We start from the raw sequence: 20,256 nt of genomic DNA on the forward strand, positions 1-20,256 counted from the left end.
ATGACGTTTCATAATGGTCAACAAAGTACGTTCAGTATAATTACTAGAAAGTTTCCAAACTTTCCAAATGCAAAGTTCCCATTTTAATATTGGTCACTTAGTTTGCTGCATATGTTGTTCTCTTCTTCCAAAGTATACTTTCTCCATGCAAAATGTGTTATTTCCACTAAATTTGGTTTTGCTCATTGTAAACATGGCACACAGCACTTATGCAGTAAACATTATCCATATAATATCCATATTTTCATGCGCCATTCAAATATTGTGCTGCAGAGTACGTAGAGACAAATGTATAGATAGAATTCTTGGTTTTTTTTCATATACGACCCCTGGAGATTCTCAACCATCTGCCAAGAGAGAACTCAGGTAAGGGATGGGAAGAAAGTTTTAGGGGAGTTGTTCTGCAGACGAGCCTGGATGAATTACATGATTACAATTTTTTTACTCTGGTAATATATCTTTAGGCTGACATTTCACAATAGCAAGCCGACCAATGATTCCAGTAATAATGGAACCCTAAAAGGACGGGGGAAAAGACATTGCAAACATTAGTAACATTATTTGTAGAGAAAATTGTGCAGTACATTATTTACCATTCTATGCATGTGTGTGTATTTCCAAACAATGCCACAGGTGGAAATGCATGTCCTCTCGTTACTAAATAACGTAACATGTAAAATGATTTGCTGTGAATAAAACAAAGTATCCATTTGCGAACCCGCTGGCTATTTAAACCAACGAATGGATAATATGTTTCTCCTTCCTTCAGAAACACAGTGGAGAAAGTGTTCCACATCGTTGTATTTACTATTGTAGCAAATCAGCTGGCTCTGTACATTACACTGTACAGCCTGGCATTTACCCCATCGCTTCCATTATTCATTATCCCTCCATTAGGTTACTACTCACGTCAGCCTAATCCGAGGAAGACAGATTCAAGCTCAGCCACACTCTGCATTAGCCTGGCCAATGACAAGCCCAAAATGCCTTTTTTTTAAATAAACCGGAAGTTTTACTTTTTCCATCGATTGACAGGTTACGTAGAAACCGGCATTTCAAATTTGAATCTCAGAGTACTAATCACGAAGAGAAAAGGCGAGGCCAAAACGTCTCCATTGTGGAGTCCAGACACGTCCATTTTCACGGCGACTACTTTTATTCGAGTACTCTTTTGTCGATAGCATATACTGGCCCGTGTTATAGCTCCGGTGTTTATTACTCTACGGTTCAAAAGTCGGGAATCACTGGAAGTGCTAGAGAGCGTAGCGATTTTTTTTTTTGGGATATAGTATTTGTATTTTCAATATGAGTATGTTTGCTTAGTCCAAAGAACTATTTTATTATTGCACAATTTAAATGAATCGTGATGAATTCGATACATAAACAAATGTATATAATATATAAATACATCGATTTAGATATATAGATATATACTTATACAGTATATACTTAAACAGGTATAGACTGGAATGAATATATATATATATAATTTTGCATACTGTATTGCATATTTTACTCCCGTCAGTGTGGTTTTCTTGAACTGCACGGAACAGTAGTTTAACAGACACTGTTTCCGGTCGGACTCTTATGTTGGTTACCAAAACAGGAAGCAATAGGATTCCTCCTTCTCTCATGCAGGTCATAGGACAAGCTTTGCTGTAGGATGCTTCTTATAAGATTGTCGCTAAATACTTTTGCTAGCAGACAGCTACCTGTAAAGCTGTTCAGTCCCTCAGCATTGCATGGTGCCGGAGGCTGTGGCACAGGTAGGTTCCCATTGTAGTGGCAGCTCTACAAAAAAGTGCTATGGATGAAGTGCCCGCAATTCTTATAATGAAATATATGTTGATTAGTCTTTTCAAGTGCATATAAAGACATTTGTTTGCCGTTACTACAATATATATACCGTAAGCCCTCCTCACCTGTTGTTTTTGTAAGTCAGTACTACTTGTTATGTCCTGTCTACCCGCTGTACAGCGCTACGGAATATGATGGCGCTATATAAAACGTTACACAATACGTAAGTGGCATCACTGGTGTTTATCGATTTGTTTTCCCTACTGATCTTCCTAAAGAGTTTTGGAAGCTGAGTATCCCTGGCACATTTTTCTACCCCTAATTGTATTACATAATTACCTTTCTTTTTTTATGGGGTACTTGGGAAGATGACCTCCCCCCCATTCCAAGATCAATTACATTATGTATCTTGGTGGTGTGATTGTAAGCTTGAGAGCCGGACCCTCGGTGTCAGTTGTATAAGGACGTATGTTCTGTAAGAAGTGCTGTGTGAAGGGCTATAATAATAATCTTAACATTTATGTATGTAAATCCATGCAGTAAAAGTTCCCAACTCCAAGGGATGGCTTTTCAAGTCATGTAGCAAATGAATATGTCTTGACAAGTAGATATACAATGTTGATTAAACAGTAGACGCTACTACAATTTTCTCAATGAATTAACAATTTTTGTCTATTAATAGCAACAATTATGAAGTAAAGTCTGACTCTGATGTTTTTTTTTTCTTTCTTTCTTTAGTAATATGCCTTAGAAACCAGAGTACACATCAAACTACACAACATGTGCATGATGATATGGTAAGATATTGTATTTAAATAAATGCTATATATATAATAATTTACTTTGGTATAATAGACCATGAAAGAATCCTGAGAGGGAGGTTAGTGGTACCTGGAGTCCTTCCTAATCCTTTTCTTGTAGGAGATGCTGCCTTTTTCTTTTGACACCAGTTGGTGGGGTTGTGCAAAGAAAATGTGTGAGGACTCCTCGATGAGACAATATCCTTTGATGCTTTCCCAAAGCTTGTAAAACGTCACCCCATAAGTACACCACTTTGTGAGGATATACTGTGTGAAATGCAGCGTGCCTTTGAAGTCTGCCCCCCCTGGTCAGGGGGTGTGCATTTAAAAAAAAAAAAATGTACTATGAAAAACAATCTTAAATAGTTTTTATAAATGGTCAAAATATGGGTCACCCATTGGGCATTAGCATTAAAATGGAGATATCTGAGCAGGCTATACCTGAACCTGAGGTATTCAATGGAATATTTGAGGGCAGAAAAACTATGATTTTTCATAGAAATCACAAACTCATGCTCGCTCTTGCCACAGATCATAAAAATGGCGGAGAGAGGCACAGTAACCGATGAAACATTCATGCTGTCGGTGTGATAACATGACTGTTTCGTCAACTTATTGGTTCTTGTGGGACTGCCTTCAGTGCAGAGCGGTCTCCTCAACAGCAGGATGCAGCGCACGACGGAGCTCGCCACAGGATTTTCTTCAGGGCTTACCGGTACGTCCATCAGGTAATCTTACCACGTCTTTTGTTGACGTACCGGTACGTCCATAGGTAAAGAAAGGGAATAAGAAACCGGGTTAATGGGTTGCTCTATTTCCCTGCATGTGATGCTTTTCATTGCCGGATCACAGTTTAGTTCTGTATTATTTACCGTATTTGCTCGATTATAAGACGAGGTTTTTTCCAGAGCAAACGCTCTGAAAAATACCCCTCGTCTTATAATCGGGGTCGTCTTACAATCAGACCTCAACTAGGTCTATGAGACCTGGATCCTCCTGCCCCCCCCCCCCCCCCCCCCAACTTACCGGTACTTCTGAGTCCCCGGTGCTTAGTCCTGGCAGCGTGTAGAGCTCAATGCGATTCGCGTAGACAACCTCCGCTGCAGCCGGGAGGAGGTGTGGCTAGCAGCGGGGGTTGTCTTCGTCCATCGCGCAGACCTTCCCCGGCTGTCAGAGATCACGGGGAACTCTGATCTCTGACAGCCGGGGAAGGTCTGCGCGATGGACGAAGACAACCCCCGCTGCTAGCCACACCTCCTCCCGGCTGCAGCGGAGGTTGTCTACGCGAATCGCATTGAGCTCTACACGCTGCCAGGACTATGCACCGGGGACTCAGAAGCTCCGGTAAGTTTGGAGGAGGGAGGGGGAGGGAGTGTTAAATGGGGGGCATAAGGCATTTCTGGAGGCAGAGTGCTCTGTGAAATGCCTTTTAACCCCCTTAATTCCACTCTGCCTCCAGAAATGCCTTTTAACCCTCTATACGCCACTCTGCCTCCTGAAATGCCTTATACCTCCTAAATGCCAGAGTGGCATATAGAGGTATAAGGCAATTCTGGAGGCAGAGTGGCACATACTGGGTCAAAAGGCATATCATGGGGCACAATGGCATTTAGAGGGTTAAAAGGCATATCATGGGGCACAGTGGCATATAGGGGGTATAAGGCATTTCTGGGGCAGAGTGGCAAGTCAGGGGGCAGATGTGCATAACTGGGCAGGTTAAAAAAAAAAAGGAAATAAAAACAAAATATTTTTCTCAATCATAGCTTTTATTAAAATAAAATTGTTCACATAGTTTACATGAATTAACATTTACTGGTAAAACTTTTTTCCTATATGGTCGTCTTATAATCAGATTTGGGGGAGGGGGGTCGTCTTATAATTGAGCAAATACGGTAGTTATTTCTGTTACTTAAATATGGTTTTACTATGTGGAACCAGGACTGGCGTGCTACTCTGTAAGTGCGCCCAGTCATTCTTCTTGTCATGATTAGCTCTGTGTTGTGCAATAGGCTCCCACTTTTCTTTGGTACGTGACTAAAGATTAAGTATTTGACATGTATACTTTGTGTGAGTCATGTACAATACCCATGTGTCGGTACATTGTATTTCTGTATTTTCCACCCTTTTGTGCAATAAGAGAATTGATTAAGAAAAGAGGGATAAGGTGTAAATATGTTTCAAAATATTTTATGTATCCATCTTTTTGAATTGATTACAGCCCCAGCAGATGGAGAATCCATATAAAGAGCCACCCAAGAAGTGCATATTGTGTGGGGTGCCTGTAGATTACAAGAACATACAGGTAAGGTGTGCTGTACCCGTCTGCAGTCTACTGCTGTACCCGTCTGCAGTCTACTGCTGTACCCGTCTGCAGTCTACTGCTGTACCCGTCTGCAGTCTACTGCTGTACCCGTCTGCAGTCTACTGCTGTACCCGTCTGTTTCTGCAAAAGTTGGAAATGGGCTTGTGTGAAGTGGCATTTAAATAGCTGGGTTGCATAAATAATTCACTTAATGACCAGTTGCCAGAAACATTAAATGTCTATAAAACAATGTAATTTTTTTTTAGTCCTTCTTAGTGGGGTTTATTGACAACCTTATTTGTCCAAGTTGATCTAAGCTATAATAACCATTGTGCCATTTCATTCCAACAGCTATTGTCTCAGTTTGTTTCACCTCACACTGGGCGTATCTATGGCAGACACATAACAGGTAATTATTTGGTTTATTATAATTTGATTGGTGCAAAGTCTTAAAATGTTTTATCTTCATGGCCAGCAATTAAATGGTCCACCCAGCTGGAGCATACCAAGACATCACACCAGCGTGTCAATTGTTTACATTGTCTTTTGAGCCATTTCAAATGATAAAATTCAGGTATTGTCTCATTTAACCTAATCACAAGTCAAATACAATTTGGATAAAAATGAGGTTTTTTTTCTTATGATTTTACCACTTTTTGCAAGCTGATGGAGGAAAATACCTTTAAGTCAGGAAACAGGATCCCGAAATAACCAAAACATGCTCTTCAAAACCAGATATAGTTTATTGTGTCAAAGATAATAATAATAAAAAAAAAAAAATTACTCGGCTGCGAGTTACAGGGGGGAAGCCTGTGTCAGCATTATCAAACGCCCCCGATCGAAGGTACACTACTGCTGGACACGAAGATGCAATTATGAATATATAAATGCTAAAAATGTATTATGTTCGGAGCATATTCCTTTGTTACATAAGTATATAATTTGAAATGCAGGTCTAGTTCACGACATCTACTTCCGTTTAGCGGTTTTAACACATGGTCAGACAAATTCCACATTCCCCACGGTACTTTGTAAATCCATCGGGTGAACTACTGTTCCTCAACAAAGAATCCATTTAAAAGGCACTTTGTAAATATCTTAATATGCATTTGTTAAACCTGTGGACAAAAAACAAATCACTTAACGTCAAAAGGAGCAACTGTTGCTCCTCTGTTGTCCAAAGTTTTGTGCCGCTGCACATAGAGGTCTTGTTGGATCGGCATAAGTAGGTAAGAACGTAGAATTTGGTGGAAGAACCGTTAGGCTTATCTAGTTCACCATTTATTTTTTTCTAATGTAAAGACTCAAACCTTCAATCAGTCCTTGATCTTAGACTCGGAATAGTCATATACTTAGCTCACGTGTGTTTAAATTCTCTCACTGTATTAGCCTCTACTACTTCTGCTGAGAGGCTGTTCCCAGTATCTACCATACTCTCTAGTAATGTAAAACTTTCTTACCTTGCATCTAAGCCTCTGACCCTCCAGTTTTATATTATGACCTGTTGTTCTAACCTTTATCCTCTTTTACCCTCCTGTATTGTTAAACTGATTAGATTACATTTGTATAGCACCAGCAGTTTATGTAGTGCTGTTGACATATTGGTACAGAAGGGTAAGCAATGGGGGCACCAACAAAATTTTAAAAGACCTCTGGGCTATGATTAGGGTGCATATGATGACTTATTTTTTCCTCCTTTTCAGGGTTGTGCGGGAAGAAGCAGAGGGAAATCTCCAAAGCCATAAAGAGGGCACACATAATGGGTAAGAATTTTGTAACTCCTGTCTTCTCGCGATACCTGTGCTAGTTAGTAATCTAATTTTTGATTTTTTATTTTACAGGTTTTATGCCTGTTACATTCAAGGATCCTGCATTTCTCAAAGACCCCAAAATATGTGACATATAAACGTAATGCAATTTAATAAATATCTATTTGAAATATGTTTTTTGTTTACGTTACTGTATTGCCTGTAAACATCAACAGAATATATACAATACTGCCAGGCTGCTGGTATCTTACAGCTAACACTAGATGATCTTCTCACTGGAGTTGGACCTTGATAATATATAGTGAAATAAATGAGTTAAAATCACTCCTGCACTCTTACTTTAGTGTGCAGTGCTAAGTGGAAAAGGGGGAAGCAGCGCTGTTAGGGATGGCATTAGATTATACTGTATTAGAAAACAGTGTCTTCATTTGAATTATTATAATAGCAAAAACATTATATTGGTAAACCACTTTTTCCCCAGTTGGCTAACCATGGGATATAGAAAAGTTACCACGTGTTTAATAAAATGTTTTATTATGTATGTAGACATACATTTCTCCTTATCTTGCCATAACTTAAGAGCAGTGACGTACTTTAAACAGATTTAGAATGTTGGGGACTGTGGCACGGAGCACTCCATCTTTAGGCTATCACAAATATCATCATCTGTTTCCGTGCCACTAGTAAGTGGCAGCTTTTCGCTGTCGCTAGTCTCACCCTCTCCCCTGAGAGAACGGGTCTTGCGAAGATGCAGAAACCGGGTCTTTTTTACTGCTTGTGCTCCATCTTGAATAGCCATTGCTTTTCTTTTTCTTGTCCGCCTTTCCCGGGTTTCTACGAAGTCACTTTGGCTGATCATTAAAGTGAGCTTGTCGGCCTGATGTAGGTCGTGGTTGACGCTGCAGCTATGTAGGATTGGCCTTCCGCTCGCTGAAAGCCGGCATGTTTGGAGAACAGAACTTGGAAAAAATTTATGTAAGGCTTCACATAAGAGAACATTTTCCGGAAGTTCATTTGCAGTATGCTCTTCCCCTAAGAGAAGATACAAAAAGAAAATACGATAGACGTACCAATCTAATCATTTTTAAGAGGCAAAATGGGAAACGTCTTTTGTGGATTCACACGTAATCATCAAAGCCAGGAGTGGAGCCTATTTGGTTCAGACCAGTCCACACCAGTCCACACTCCCTTCTCTGGCCCCAGGCACTGAGTTGGTTAAGTGGCTACCTGGTATTCCTGCCTGATCTGAAGGTGTGTTTTCATCATCAAGTGAGCATAGGGGCTGCACAGAGCTGGCTATAGGTGATACTTGAGATTCAGCTCTGCGTGGCCTCTACACGTTATCAAAATTGCCAAGCAGCCTCTGAATGTTTAAATCTCTCCCAGAATACTGGAGGATATGAAATGACTAAGCGTATGTGAGTTGTGTAATTGTCTATGTGTTGTGATTGCTGTAAGTTATGTCTGTGAGAGATGCGTGCCTGTCGGTCCTGTAACTTGAATGAGTGCTTGTCTGTGAGTGGATCTTGTTTTAATGTCCATCTCAAAATGTTGTGCATGTCTGTGAATGCTTTATGCATCATATCTCTATATATATATATATATATTTGAACTGGATTTTTTTATTTTTTTTTATGGAGTAAAAAATATGCAGCCCCCAATATGTGGCTGTAGATTCAAACCAGCCCCCATGTCCATTTGACACCCCCTGATCAAAAGGAAAGCACAATCCGACCGTATTTTCGGTTAAATTGAACTGTTAAATTAAAAGTATACTTCCTTCAACTACACAGTGTCCTGCGGAATTTAAACACTGCAAGGCTACTTGAAACCGTCCCTTTTAGTTACATTGAATGGACAGATCCCGGCCGCTAGTGGAGCGCTGGGTCCATGTTCCTGGTTATTAAGACGTTTCCTACCTTTACGTGTAAACAGTCAATACATAGCCTCATGCTCCTGGCACAACTCTGCCGAGGAAATTGCTGTTTGCCGCTCTCCCAGTTAAATAACTATTTTATTTGAAGCAGCAAAACATGTTAAAAATGGGGTGTACCTGATGAGCTACACCTTATTTTCTGAGTCTTTACGATTATCAGCTGGAGGGGAGAACGCAAACATCTTAAAGGGGCACTGTGTGACTTGCACTAACCAGAGACCTACAGCGCATACAATGCAACTTCATAAGGAAGATTTGTGGATTTTAAAAATAAGCAAAACTAAGGTAATCTTTGGTGGACTGTGTGGTGCTTATCTCCATTCATCATCAGAAGTTTTGCCCATTTTATTACGCTGTTAATTGATATTGTTGTTATAAAGTTACCTGACTTCAGACAAAGCTGCCTTTTCTTTTCGGCAATTTGGTTCTTAATATCATTCACTTCTTGCAAAAGCTTTTCCACCGATCTCTCGCTTTCTAGCACACTACTGCATGTTTTCTGCAAACCGAAAGAAAAAGGGGTTTTCTGTTGAAAATTTACACTTTAATGCAACAAAGTGATTAAGCTAACAAGCAAATTATCACGTCACAATTAACCCCCCATTACTATTCATGTGCACAAGCATCCAGTCCTTTCACAATGTCTATACCAACGCCAGGTAAAGAGACATACAAATCAGAAATCCTTAAAATTATACCCTGAAATATGACTAAGGAGAAAATATTACGGTTATGTTTACAAGAAAAACGTAATTTGAGCTATAGATTTGCTTCCAGCACAAAGGATGGGCCATTTTTTATTACCAAGGGATAAAATATTGACATTATGCAATATTTAGATTGTTAAATATCATAAAGCAAAATATTTCCATTAAAAGCTGATGTGCGGTACAATCTTAGTTACCTTTAGCTCTTCCTGAAGGCTCAGATACAAATTGTTGATTTTATTAACTTCTTTTAAAGTGTCATCTTCAAGAAAGAAGTGCAATCTGTTTAACACAAAAACAGTGCGTGAAAACCAGGTCTACGGTTATTTGGCACATTTAGCGGTGAATATATAAAAGAAAAAGTGTCGTGAATTTCAGATAACACATCTAGTATTCCAACATGCAGACTATGGACATAGTTGCATTATAAGAGAAAACGGGATATTTGATGTCTTACAGGCTTGTAGGGAACAAGAACCATTTCTGGGCCTGCAACATATTCCTTGCATATTTACAAACAAAAAAAAAAAGTCAGAGAGAAAACAGATTAAGTTTAAGAACAGTTACACTGTGGTCTGAGGACATCTATGGGACATGATCTACTTGCAGCTGAACTTAAATATAAACCCAGTAGTGTCCCGTCCCTGGATGCCTGTTAAATGGGATGTCATGACGGCATGAAGATGGCTTAGATAGCACAGTCTTTTCATCAAATGATTTTAAAAAAGGAGCGTTTTCCTGCCACCTGACGGTGTCACTAGATAGGAGATATATATATAATACAGTAGTAAATGTGTACTTCCATCTAGTGGCAGAGAAAGAACCACATGCCCGTTATACAGTATATAGATATAGACTAAGTAAACCTGCAAAATGTTTGAAACTAGCCAGGTAAAAAATGCACTCACAATTGATGAATGCTACCGGATACAGAACATTAATCTTGCATCACAACTGTCAGTTGAAATATAAATACAAATGGATATAATTGGAAATGTGGGATATTTAAAATGGAGATAAAAACATATACAGAGCGTTGAAATAGCATTTTGGTACAGTGTCCGGTGACCACCTGTGCTTGTTCACCGCTTGGCTAAACCCGATAGAAATGCATGATCCAGAAACCGTCTTATAGCCCTGCTGCTCAGACATCCCGAGGTTGGAAACTACCAGTGGCACTCTCTGAAAAACACTGATAAAAATATGAAAAAGTTAGAATATCACTGCACAGTTGGAAAGATGTAAAATGAACTCGCAGGAAAAAAAAAACAAACAAAAGAAAAATAGTTTCCCTCAGGAAAAAAAAACCTGAAATATGTATATGTGCAAACACAAAAACTGATCTGGAGGTGTATCCAAAGACTGGTGCCAAGAAAAGGAACTCGTCCACCCACTGGCACAATTTCGCTCAACTGGATATTTTGTTTTAAACGTGAAGAATCAGATGTCCCTTCAAAACATTTAAGTTCATCATTCAAATTTATTGCATATAATTTATGTATTTCTACAAAACACTGATCTCCACCATCACCAAGGCACCCTTTTTGGGAGTATATAATGTAAATAAGGAGATGTACTTTTATACTTTACAGTGAAAAAGCTTATCGTGTTTCGTAGACGCCTACGTCCCGGGTGAAAGAGTTCATAATTGTACCTTGAATTGGCTCAGATGCTCCAGGACTCAGATCTCATTACCAGATTCATCTGCCCATGTTCTGTCTAATACTGCCCTTTTTATTATTATTTATTGTTTTATATAGGGCCATCAAATTTCATAGCGCTGGACAATGGGTACTGCTAATCACATCTCTGTGCACATCTGGCCAAGTTATTGCCTCCATGCTCCCAGGTTCTCAGGTATGTTGACGATAAAAGAGAGTATCGGTGCCTTATCTTATACGATCTTTCTATCATATCTCAATATTGAGATGTCTCTTGTCTAAGAATCACAGGATAAGAAACCCATTGTCTAGTAAACTCATAAGCTATTTCAAAGGGATTGGGGCCACAAGCTTTACAACAGAATTGTTTAATAAAATGCCTCCAAGTGAAGTGAAACATTACTATAAACTCCAGTTTTCTCCCCTTTCCATATGAACAATTTACACTGCCAGGTGTTGTGGTGGTACCAAATGTTTCATTGCACTTTAATAGAATTTCAGCTAGTAGACCATAACTTGCCTGTCTTGAGGTTTATGTAAAGAATATTCCATCCGGTGGGTGGATTTTGTCTCTGTTGTCGAACTCGATGTTAATAATAAGAAGACGAGTCCTCGGTTTGACAGCTGCTCTTGCAGGTTCTTGTGAAGCAGCCTTTCCCGATACGTCATGGTCTGATCAGTGTTGTGTCGAAATCTGTACCAGCCTATCACATTCTGTTATTGCAATCCAAACAGAGTCTGAGCATGGTTAACTGTACAAAGTGTACAGATCATTTAAGATGCAACAAACTGGGTAGTCGCTTAATATTTAAAACCCATTTTGCATTATATTGACCAGAAGGTGTACAAGTAAATTCACAAAGCATGTCACTTGTTCAGATGAATCAACTGCCATTAACTGGGTTAGGATATCGCATGGATAAAAGCAGCAAGCATAAACCAACACGACATCGTAATAAAGTATGATTTAACGCCTTTATCCCTGACCTATTGCACACAACAGCAGGAATATCACTTCAAAACAAAATACCGTATTGGCCCGATTATAAACCGCACATTATAGTTTGGTGCTATTTTAAAGAAAAAATACAATAGTGGAATGGTAAAACAGTATTTTATTTAATGAACAGGAATGCATGTTTTTTAACATGTTTGGTATCTATTGTGCGGTTAGTCCTGCTTTTGACAGCATTTGTTATATACAAACAGAAATTTGGAAAGCCAATAGCCATTTTAAGGTCCCCCCATAATTCATGCACCTTTCTTATAGATATGCCACTCTGCCCCCCCAGACTTGCCCCCCCCCCATGCTCGAGACTCCCTGGTGTCTAGTGGGGGTAGCTGGCTGACATCTGTGCGATGCGCGTAGACAACCTCTGCTACTGCCTGGCACTTCTATGATGAAGCACCGGAAGTTCATCGTGCATTGTGCAGAGGTCAACGGCTGCCAGAGAGGAGGATATAGGTCCCTTGCAGCACCACGGGGGACCTGGATCCTAGCCCTGCTGCTTGCCCGGCTAAATGTGTGTGTGGGGGACACCTGCCCAGCATCAGGTCGGAAAATACGAATTGTGCATTACATTAAAAAAAAATTACATTTTATTTTTTTTCTGCAAAGGTTGGTTCACATAAAGATTAAGAAGCTTTTCCGCTACTGTGTCACATGACAAGTGTTCCAAGCAAAATTTATGAATGTGATAGAATTTTAACTGGCTAAAGAATTATTTCTGGGAGAGTTTTGGACATTCAACAGTACTAGGAATGAGGTTTTGGATGCGGCAAAAAAGTGGTAAAGTCAACCAAGTAGGTGGAATAGAACTTTTAAGGAAAGTATTTCTTCATTCATGGGGTTGCCATAATGCTATGAATAATAAATCTTTTGGTATGGAGCCATTAGTTTTTATTGTCAAATCAACACACTACCAGTGGTGATTGCCTCAACCACCATTCCTTGCTTGCCCTGAAGTATACTGCTCAACATTAATAAAACCCACACTTACCTTTCTATGGCATGCAAGTAACTTTTTCAAGGCTGGTTTGTTGAGCTCACCCAATGAACTGTAAAAGCTAGACAGGACAATTATATTTAGAATAATCCTTACTCTACATTTATATTTTACTACATAATGTCTACTAATTTTATTAAACTGGAAAAGAAAAAAAACCAGTGGAACATGAAAGCTTGTTAGTTATCTGTAACTTGTTAAAGAAAGAAAACTTTTATTGGAGCTACATCTCCATGATGAACACGAAGAAGATGAAATGAGCTCATATTTTTTACTGAAATAAGGACATATTAATTAAATTATGAGTAAAAAACACTGCAGCTCACTAAGGTTGACACCAAAGGCTAATCAGCCCCTTTTGGTCAGAGAAGCTCCCCGAGGGCTGGCCCTTCACAATACATAGTACATTTTTCTATACTGAATCTAAAATGAGAACAATGACTAATTACATTTTTTTTAAACGAAAAAAGAATTAAAAAAAAAAGTCTTTCCATTAAGAAAAATGGCCAGACTGGTTAAGTTTCATCTTAATTTTGCATATCAATAAATAAACTTTGTTTGGGATTCTTAGTTATTAACGTTTAACATGTATACAAACCTTGAAAGTCGATAACATGGTATATGTTTCTGAATATCTGGGCAGAAGAATGAGAAAGTATATTTAAAACTAGTTACATACAAAATGCATTTAAGTACATTTAGTAGTACACAATTTGCAACACTTATGTCTAAGACATAAAAAACAAAATATAATGTAAGTATAGTTTGTATGTAACATTTAAATTGTATATTTTATTCCTTCCAATCTTAATTGGAAAACATGCCTTCTGGCTTGTCTGGTGTTTAATAATGCTTCTACATACCCTTAAATTTTAGTGGAACGGTTTTCCATCACCTTTACCCACCATAACTTATGTAATAGTATTTCTTGGTTACCCCAAGCCTCAAGCCAGTGTCACAACCTCATGTTGACGAGTCCTATTAAGGACGAAACAGCTGTCCATGAGTGGTGATCTGGCTATCGCACCTCTTCCCGAGTTTGGTCTAAAGGCTGTCTTGTACAGCGGGCAATTACTTTCAAGCGATCCATGTATAAAGTGGATATAGAGGCAAAAGGTGATCATTGTTGCGCCTACACGGGATCCCTTGTGGTTGTGGCAGCACCATGAGATTTCTGAGGGAAAAAACAAGCCTTCTGGCTTGTCTGGTGTCTGTAGATGAGTGTTAATTAATGCTTCTACATTGAATATATATATATATGAATGCAGGCACTCATGAGTCTTTGTAATTAAAAAACTTGTTTTTTCAATAAGAGGTATAGATGAATTGTATGTATACCTCTTTTTTAATAAGTTAATTTATCACAAAGACAAAAGTATTGGGACACCTGACCATTACACCAACAAGGACTCTTATAGAAACATAGAAAGGTGATGGCAGATAAGAACCATTCAGCCCATCATCTGAATACTTTCCTTAGTCCCTCGTCTTATCTTCTGTCTAGCTTAGCCTTGTGCACATTCCATGCTTGGTTATTCTCCTTCACTGTATTAGCCTCTACGACTTCTGCTGGAAGGCTATTCCACGCATCCACTATCCTCTCAGCAAAGTAATAGTTCCTGATAATAGTTTTAAACTAGAGGGGAAAAGGTTTAAAAGTATGTCCTCTTGGTGTGGTAGTATTTCTTTTGTTAAATAAACTCTCTGTTCATTCCCTTTAAGCATTTAAAAGGTTCAATCGTATCCTGCTGTAACATCTTTCTTCCAGGCTATACATGTTAAGATCATTTTAGCCTTTCATGGTAGGTTTTATCCTGCAATCCATGAAACATTTTAGTAACTCTTCTCTTAACTCTTTCCAAAGTGTCTATATCCTTCTGGAGATACAGTCTCCAGTACTGCACACAATTATCCAAGTGAGGTTTCACCAGTGATCTGTACAATGGCATGAGCACTTCCCTCTTTCTACTGCTAAAACCTGTAGCTATATAACCAAGCATTCTGCTAGCATTACCTGCTGCTCTACTGCATTGTCTGCCTACCTTTAAATCCTCGGAAATAATTACCCCTGAATCCCTTTCCTCAGATGTTGAAGTTAGGACAGTATCTGCATTATCTTGCACTTATCCTGATGAAACATCAGTTGTCCCAGCTCTGACCATTTTTCTAGTTTACCTAAATCATTTGCCATTTGGCTTATACAGGAACATCAGCCATGTTGCAAATCAAGACATTTTTGACAATGCTGTGCTCCAACTTTGATGGAACAGTTTGCAGAAGGCCATTTTCTATTCCAGCACAAAGCAAGGTCCAGAAAGACATGGTTGGATGAGTTTGGTGTGGAAGAACTTGACTGGCCCACAGAGAGCCGTGACATAAACCCCAACGAACACTTTAGGAATTAACTAGAATGGGGAGATTGCGAGCCACAGGCCTTCTCATCCAACATCAGTGCATACCCTCACACATGTTCTACTGCATGAATGGGCAACATTTTTTAGAAACACTCCAGCCTTCTCAGAAGAGTGGAAGCTAATATATCTGCAAAGCGGGACCAACTACATATTAATGTCTATGCATTTAGAGTGCAATTTCATAAAAGTCCCTGGTGGTGTAATGGTCAGGTATCCTAATACTTGTGTCCATATAGTGTATTTCAAAGACCCAATCTGGCAATGGTTTGGATTTATTTGGAAAAGGCTGAGTGCAAGCATCTTGGACTATATATACCGATCACCATAACATTATGACCATTGACAGGTGAAGTGAATAACACTGATAATCAATCTTGTTATCATGGCACCTGTCAGTGGCTGAAAGATATTAGGCAGAAAAGTTGATGTGTTAGAAGGCAGAAAAATGGACAAGCGTGAGGATCTAAGCGACTTTGACAAGGACCAAATTGTGATGTCAAAAGTGGTCCAAGGACCTTGGCCGTCCGGTGACAGGGTCATGGACGGCCAAGGCTCACTGAGACATGTGGGGGGAAAAGGCTGGCCCATGTGGTCAAATCCAGACAAGCTACTGTAGCTCATTGCTGAAAAAGTTAATGCTGATTCTGATAGAAAGGTGTCAGAACACACAGTGCATCGCAGTTTGTTGTGTATGGGGCTGCCTAACAACAGACCAGTCAGGGTGCCTATACTGACCCTTGCCCATTGCTGAAAGCACGTACAATGGGCACATGAGCATAGGAACTGGACCACAGAGAAAGGGAAGGAAGCGGCCTGGTCTAACGAATCACGTTATCTTTTACATCACGTGGATGGCCAGATGCCTGTACATCGCTTACCTGGAGAACATGTGGGACCAGGATGTATCCACGGAGTCTCCACCTCGCAACTTAGACATAAAGGATCTGCTGCTAACGTCTTGGTGCCAATTACCACAGCACACCTTCAGAGGTCCATACCTCGAAGGGTCAGGGCTGTTTTGGCGGCAAAATGGGAGGCCTACATGATATTAGGCAGGTGGTCATAATGTTATGGCTGATCAGTGTATATGTGAGCATGGATGTGTGTTTGTGTGTGAGTATGGATGGAGAACACGGAGCACCAGGATGCACTATGAGAAGATGGCAGTGTGATGCTTAGGGCAATGTTCTGCTGGAAAGCCTTGGGGGCGTGCCATTCATGTGGATGTTGTTTGACACCCTTTCGTGGACAGTATTCCCTGATGGCATTGGCCTCTTTCACTAGGATAATGCATCCTGCCACAAAGTAGAGCCCTGCGCGGGACTGCTTTTTCAATCCAGCTCCCTCCCACTGATTTTTTGTGGCCAATCCTGCCTGCTCCCGCCACATTTGTGGCCAATCAAGCCCACCTCCTTACCCGAACTGCAGATTTCCCGCGCGGTCCCGCAAGGCTGCCCACGAGTTTTCCCTCACAGTGTCTCTTCTCTTGCCAGGAACAAGGCGGAGTCACGGGAAGTGACGTCACATCACGTGACTCCGTTTTGTTCCTGGGCGGAGCAAGACAGGAGACACTGTAAGGAAGTAGCAAGAAGGCAGCCTTGCGGGACTGCGCGGGATTACCGGAACCCGCAGGTACAGTGCCTGACCGCCCGCAACCCCAGCAAGACCGCTCGCAAGTTTTTTTGGCGGGTCCCGCCTCCCAATGCAGTCCTCTACCACAAAGCCAAAACAGTTCAAGAATCTGCTGCTTGAATCTTTGTGCCAGATACAACAGCACACCTTCTGAGTTTTAGTGGAGTCCATACCAGGACTGTTTTGGAGACAAAAGGACCTACACAATATTAGGCAGGTGATTATAATGCTATGGCTGATCGGTGTGTGTGTATATATATATATATATATATATATATATAATATACACACACACACACACTATTTTGAACAACAACATTTAAACATAGGGATTGATCTCACACGCACACCGAGTAATAAAAATGTAGCACACCTATTGTATAAACCACTTCGACATCATCCATTTGGGAGTCGGTGATGCTATTCTTTGCTTCTCCTTTCACTTCTCCAAGAAGAAATCCTTCCTATATCACCAACGGAAGTACAAATTATTCACAGCAGATCCTAACTGCCAACATTTTTTTTAGGATTGACTATATAGCATACTGTAGAAAACTGGATTTACACAATTTAAACATGCATCCTTATGAAGTCCTGTTTGCATTGTTTGTTCCTTTCTTTTCCTGTTACATTCCATTTTATTTATTGAGCAATTACTGATTCTGTAGCACTATTACAATAGGGAAAAGTGAAAATGAACAACAAGAATACTAATATTAAGACATAACGGTACCGAACGAGAAGAACTTACTTAATATACATCGAATAATATAGTGTGTCTTTAGACATGAAAAACACTGGAAATAGTAGGAATTTGGAACACTAATATACAGTCCAAGGAAGAAATAACTTTTACATATATTGCTTAAACATGCAAGTGCAAGGCAGGTAACTTATGTATGGATACTCAGAAATGATGCAGGTACATAATGTAACATAATAATATGATGGTGCTATACACAAAACAAGGATACATTAACATGATGCTTAAAATAAATGATATAACAATATCAGCCTATACTAATAATCAAAGTCTACAAATGTATAATGACACAAAAACAATGACACAAAAAATATGATACACAGGACCACCAGGATCAATGCAAACTATCTGCATTTCAGGACAGACCCTCCTATCCCCACACAACTAGCTCACAGCACGGAGACCATTACTTTATGCCACAGTTCCCGCCCACCTTTACTAATTTAACCTCTTCGGGACCGTGCCAAAGAGTTTATGCAAAGCAGGAAAAAGTGGTTAAACATGGTACGCAGCACTGAAAGGGTTACTACCCCTCTTCCTCCCAAATGCTCGCCTACTTACGGTGTCTGATCCGGAGTTCAAATGGTGGAAGGCGAGGGCGCCAAAAACAAACCCACCGAGGAGCGCTGTGGTGCTTTCTCCCTCCATACCGCACACACTGCCCACTAAGGCTGCTGGTAGTCAGAAGAGGGTAAAAGAAAGACACGGGGCAAAAAAAAAAAATCAAATAAAAAAAGTGCTATTTCAGATTATCTTTCCTAAACTGAAACCCCACAAAAAAAACAAAGCAATTTTTTTTAAAAAAATCCAATACACAGTAGATAAAAAATGGAACGTAGGAGCGCACAAGCAGGAAGCAGGCAGTGCGATTACACGAACACACACAGCTGGGTGAGCTTCGGAGAAGAGGCAGGACGGGCAGGCTGCTGAATGGGAAGACACAGAGACCTCTGCTGGGCAAATGGTGCACTCAAGCTCTGCAAGCCAATTCCTTGCCTGTCAAAACACCACCGTCCCCACTGACAGCCAGCTTCAAAGAGAACAACATGTTTCTCTTTAATTAGATAATATAGTGTTGTATGCAGTAGTATAGATAAGCACTGACAAAACATGATTTTTGTAAATCTCATTTTGTTGCAATAAACGTCCTTTCGATGCAGACCCAGAGGCTGCCGTTCTTGTCGATCATGTGGTGTTTTGGGTAACTTTCCCTACTTTGATGCCACATTGTGTAGATTCTTTATGGCCATGGTAATGATGTCCTGCTTGTATAATGATGTCTATTCCTACATAGACTTTACAACAGCCCTTAAGAATTGATGCAGAGGCTGCATGATGGCGCATGTAATGGTCATTGAATATAGACAGTTTTAATGCAAAATGCAATGTGTATAGGTGTGAAGGGACGCCCTGTACCCCGACTGGGTACATCCGCCAAACTATGCTTCCTCCTGCCGGGACACCAGCGGTTAACCCCTTCAGCGCCAGACAGAACCAACATTATAGAGAGAAGGGGAGCCGTAGCAAGCCGTAGCTTGGCGTATTCAGCACATGTACTGTCCTGAAATGTCCTGAAAGTGAGTTATTACAACAGCCCACCCCAAGCATCAGACAGCATCAATGTTGAGGTGAAAACAGGACTTGGTTTATTTGGAACAAGCACAGCTATTTATACACAGAAACATAATTGGATCAGGAGTTTAATCCCATCACTACCAGACAGCCCGGCTCCTCCATACAGTTCTATGGCCAGCAAGGCTCACCCGACAAAGAGTCACTATTTCAGGGTGATCCAGAGGGAGTAACAATGGAGAGCTAAGGGTCCAATGATGTTATGTTCCAAAAAGCAACGTGATCCAACCTCGGGACCCTGAGCGACATAATCAGAAACTTCCCCAGGAATCGTCCGCGCAGCAGCCGGGCCAGAGTTCCATAGCCGTGCCTGGGTAAACCCCGGTCCTAAATATTGGTAATAAAACCATGATTCCCAAATGAGCTCCCTCAGCATAACCACTGCCAAGTGTTGCCCACCACAAGCTTGATGTAACCTCAAAAGAGCTACGTGGTGGGACAACAAGTATCTGTAGCGTTGCAGTTCCAATTGTCGGCTGGTATTGCCACAGTTTCTAGCCTCCGTATAGTTTCATGAATTTGCAGCTAGTCTCGGTCAGGCACATCGAGCGTTTCAGTGCATGTAGATCCCCCATAGCCGGCTAGTTCATAGGAGTCTGGTTAGGGTGACTTAGACACAAGAGGAGATTGGGCAATCAGGTATGGAGTCTCCCCAGGAATCCATCAATGCCCCCCTCCCAAACTCAAACATACCCCCATGTGTCCTCAATCATAGGTCTCTTATCTTATTACAGACCAGCAAGCAGCGTTGATGATGAGGCTGCCTCATCATATCTTAAAAAAGAAAGATACATTTCATGTTTCAGTTAGAGCTTTTCAGGTACTATGTTTAACATT

The 20,256-nt window shown here is 40.4% G+C and overlaps 2 protein-coding genes across 2 annotated transcripts; one reads left to right on the forward strand and one right to left on the reverse strand.

The window, feature by feature from the left end:
• Positions 1-1,663: 1,663 nt before the first annotated feature.
• LOC149284334 (small ribosomal subunit protein bS18m-like) lies at positions 1,664-6,805 on the forward strand. The gene is made up of 6 exons (XM_089496905.1): positions 1,664-1,766; positions 2,536-2,594; positions 4,816-4,899; positions 5,251-5,308; positions 6,603-6,662; positions 6,741-6,805. The coding sequence occupies exons 1-6, from the start codon at positions 1,664-1,666 to the stop codon at positions 6,803-6,805; spliced, it is 429 nt and encodes a 142-aa protein (XP_089353031.1).
• Positions 6,806-7,272: 467 nt separating this feature from the next.
• On the reverse strand, positions 7,273-18,435 carry LOC149284335 (BRCA1-A complex subunit Abraxas 1-like). Its single transcript, XM_089496906.1, has 9 exons — positions 18,349-18,435; positions 17,398-17,488; positions 13,577-13,613; positions 12,973-13,039; positions 11,493-11,686; positions 10,384-10,503; positions 9,509-9,593; positions 8,989-9,103; positions 7,273-7,700 (listed from the first exon to the last, which is right to left on the reverse strand). The coding sequence occupies exons 1-9, from the start codon at positions 18,433-18,435 to the stop codon at positions 7,273-7,275; spliced, it is 1,224 nt and encodes a 407-aa protein (XP_089353032.1).
• Between the last annotated feature and the right edge of the window lie 1,821 nt (positions 18,436-20,256).

This window comes from Sceloporus occidentalis, unplaced genomic scaffold (genome assembly GCF_023333645.1).
Source record: "Sceloporus occidentalis isolate IW3139 unplaced genomic scaffold, rSceOcc1.0.p SCAF_95, whole genome shotgun sequence".
Classification (NCBI taxonomy): domain Eukaryota; kingdom Metazoa; phylum Chordata; class Lepidosauria; order Squamata; family Phrynosomatidae; genus Sceloporus; species Sceloporus occidentalis.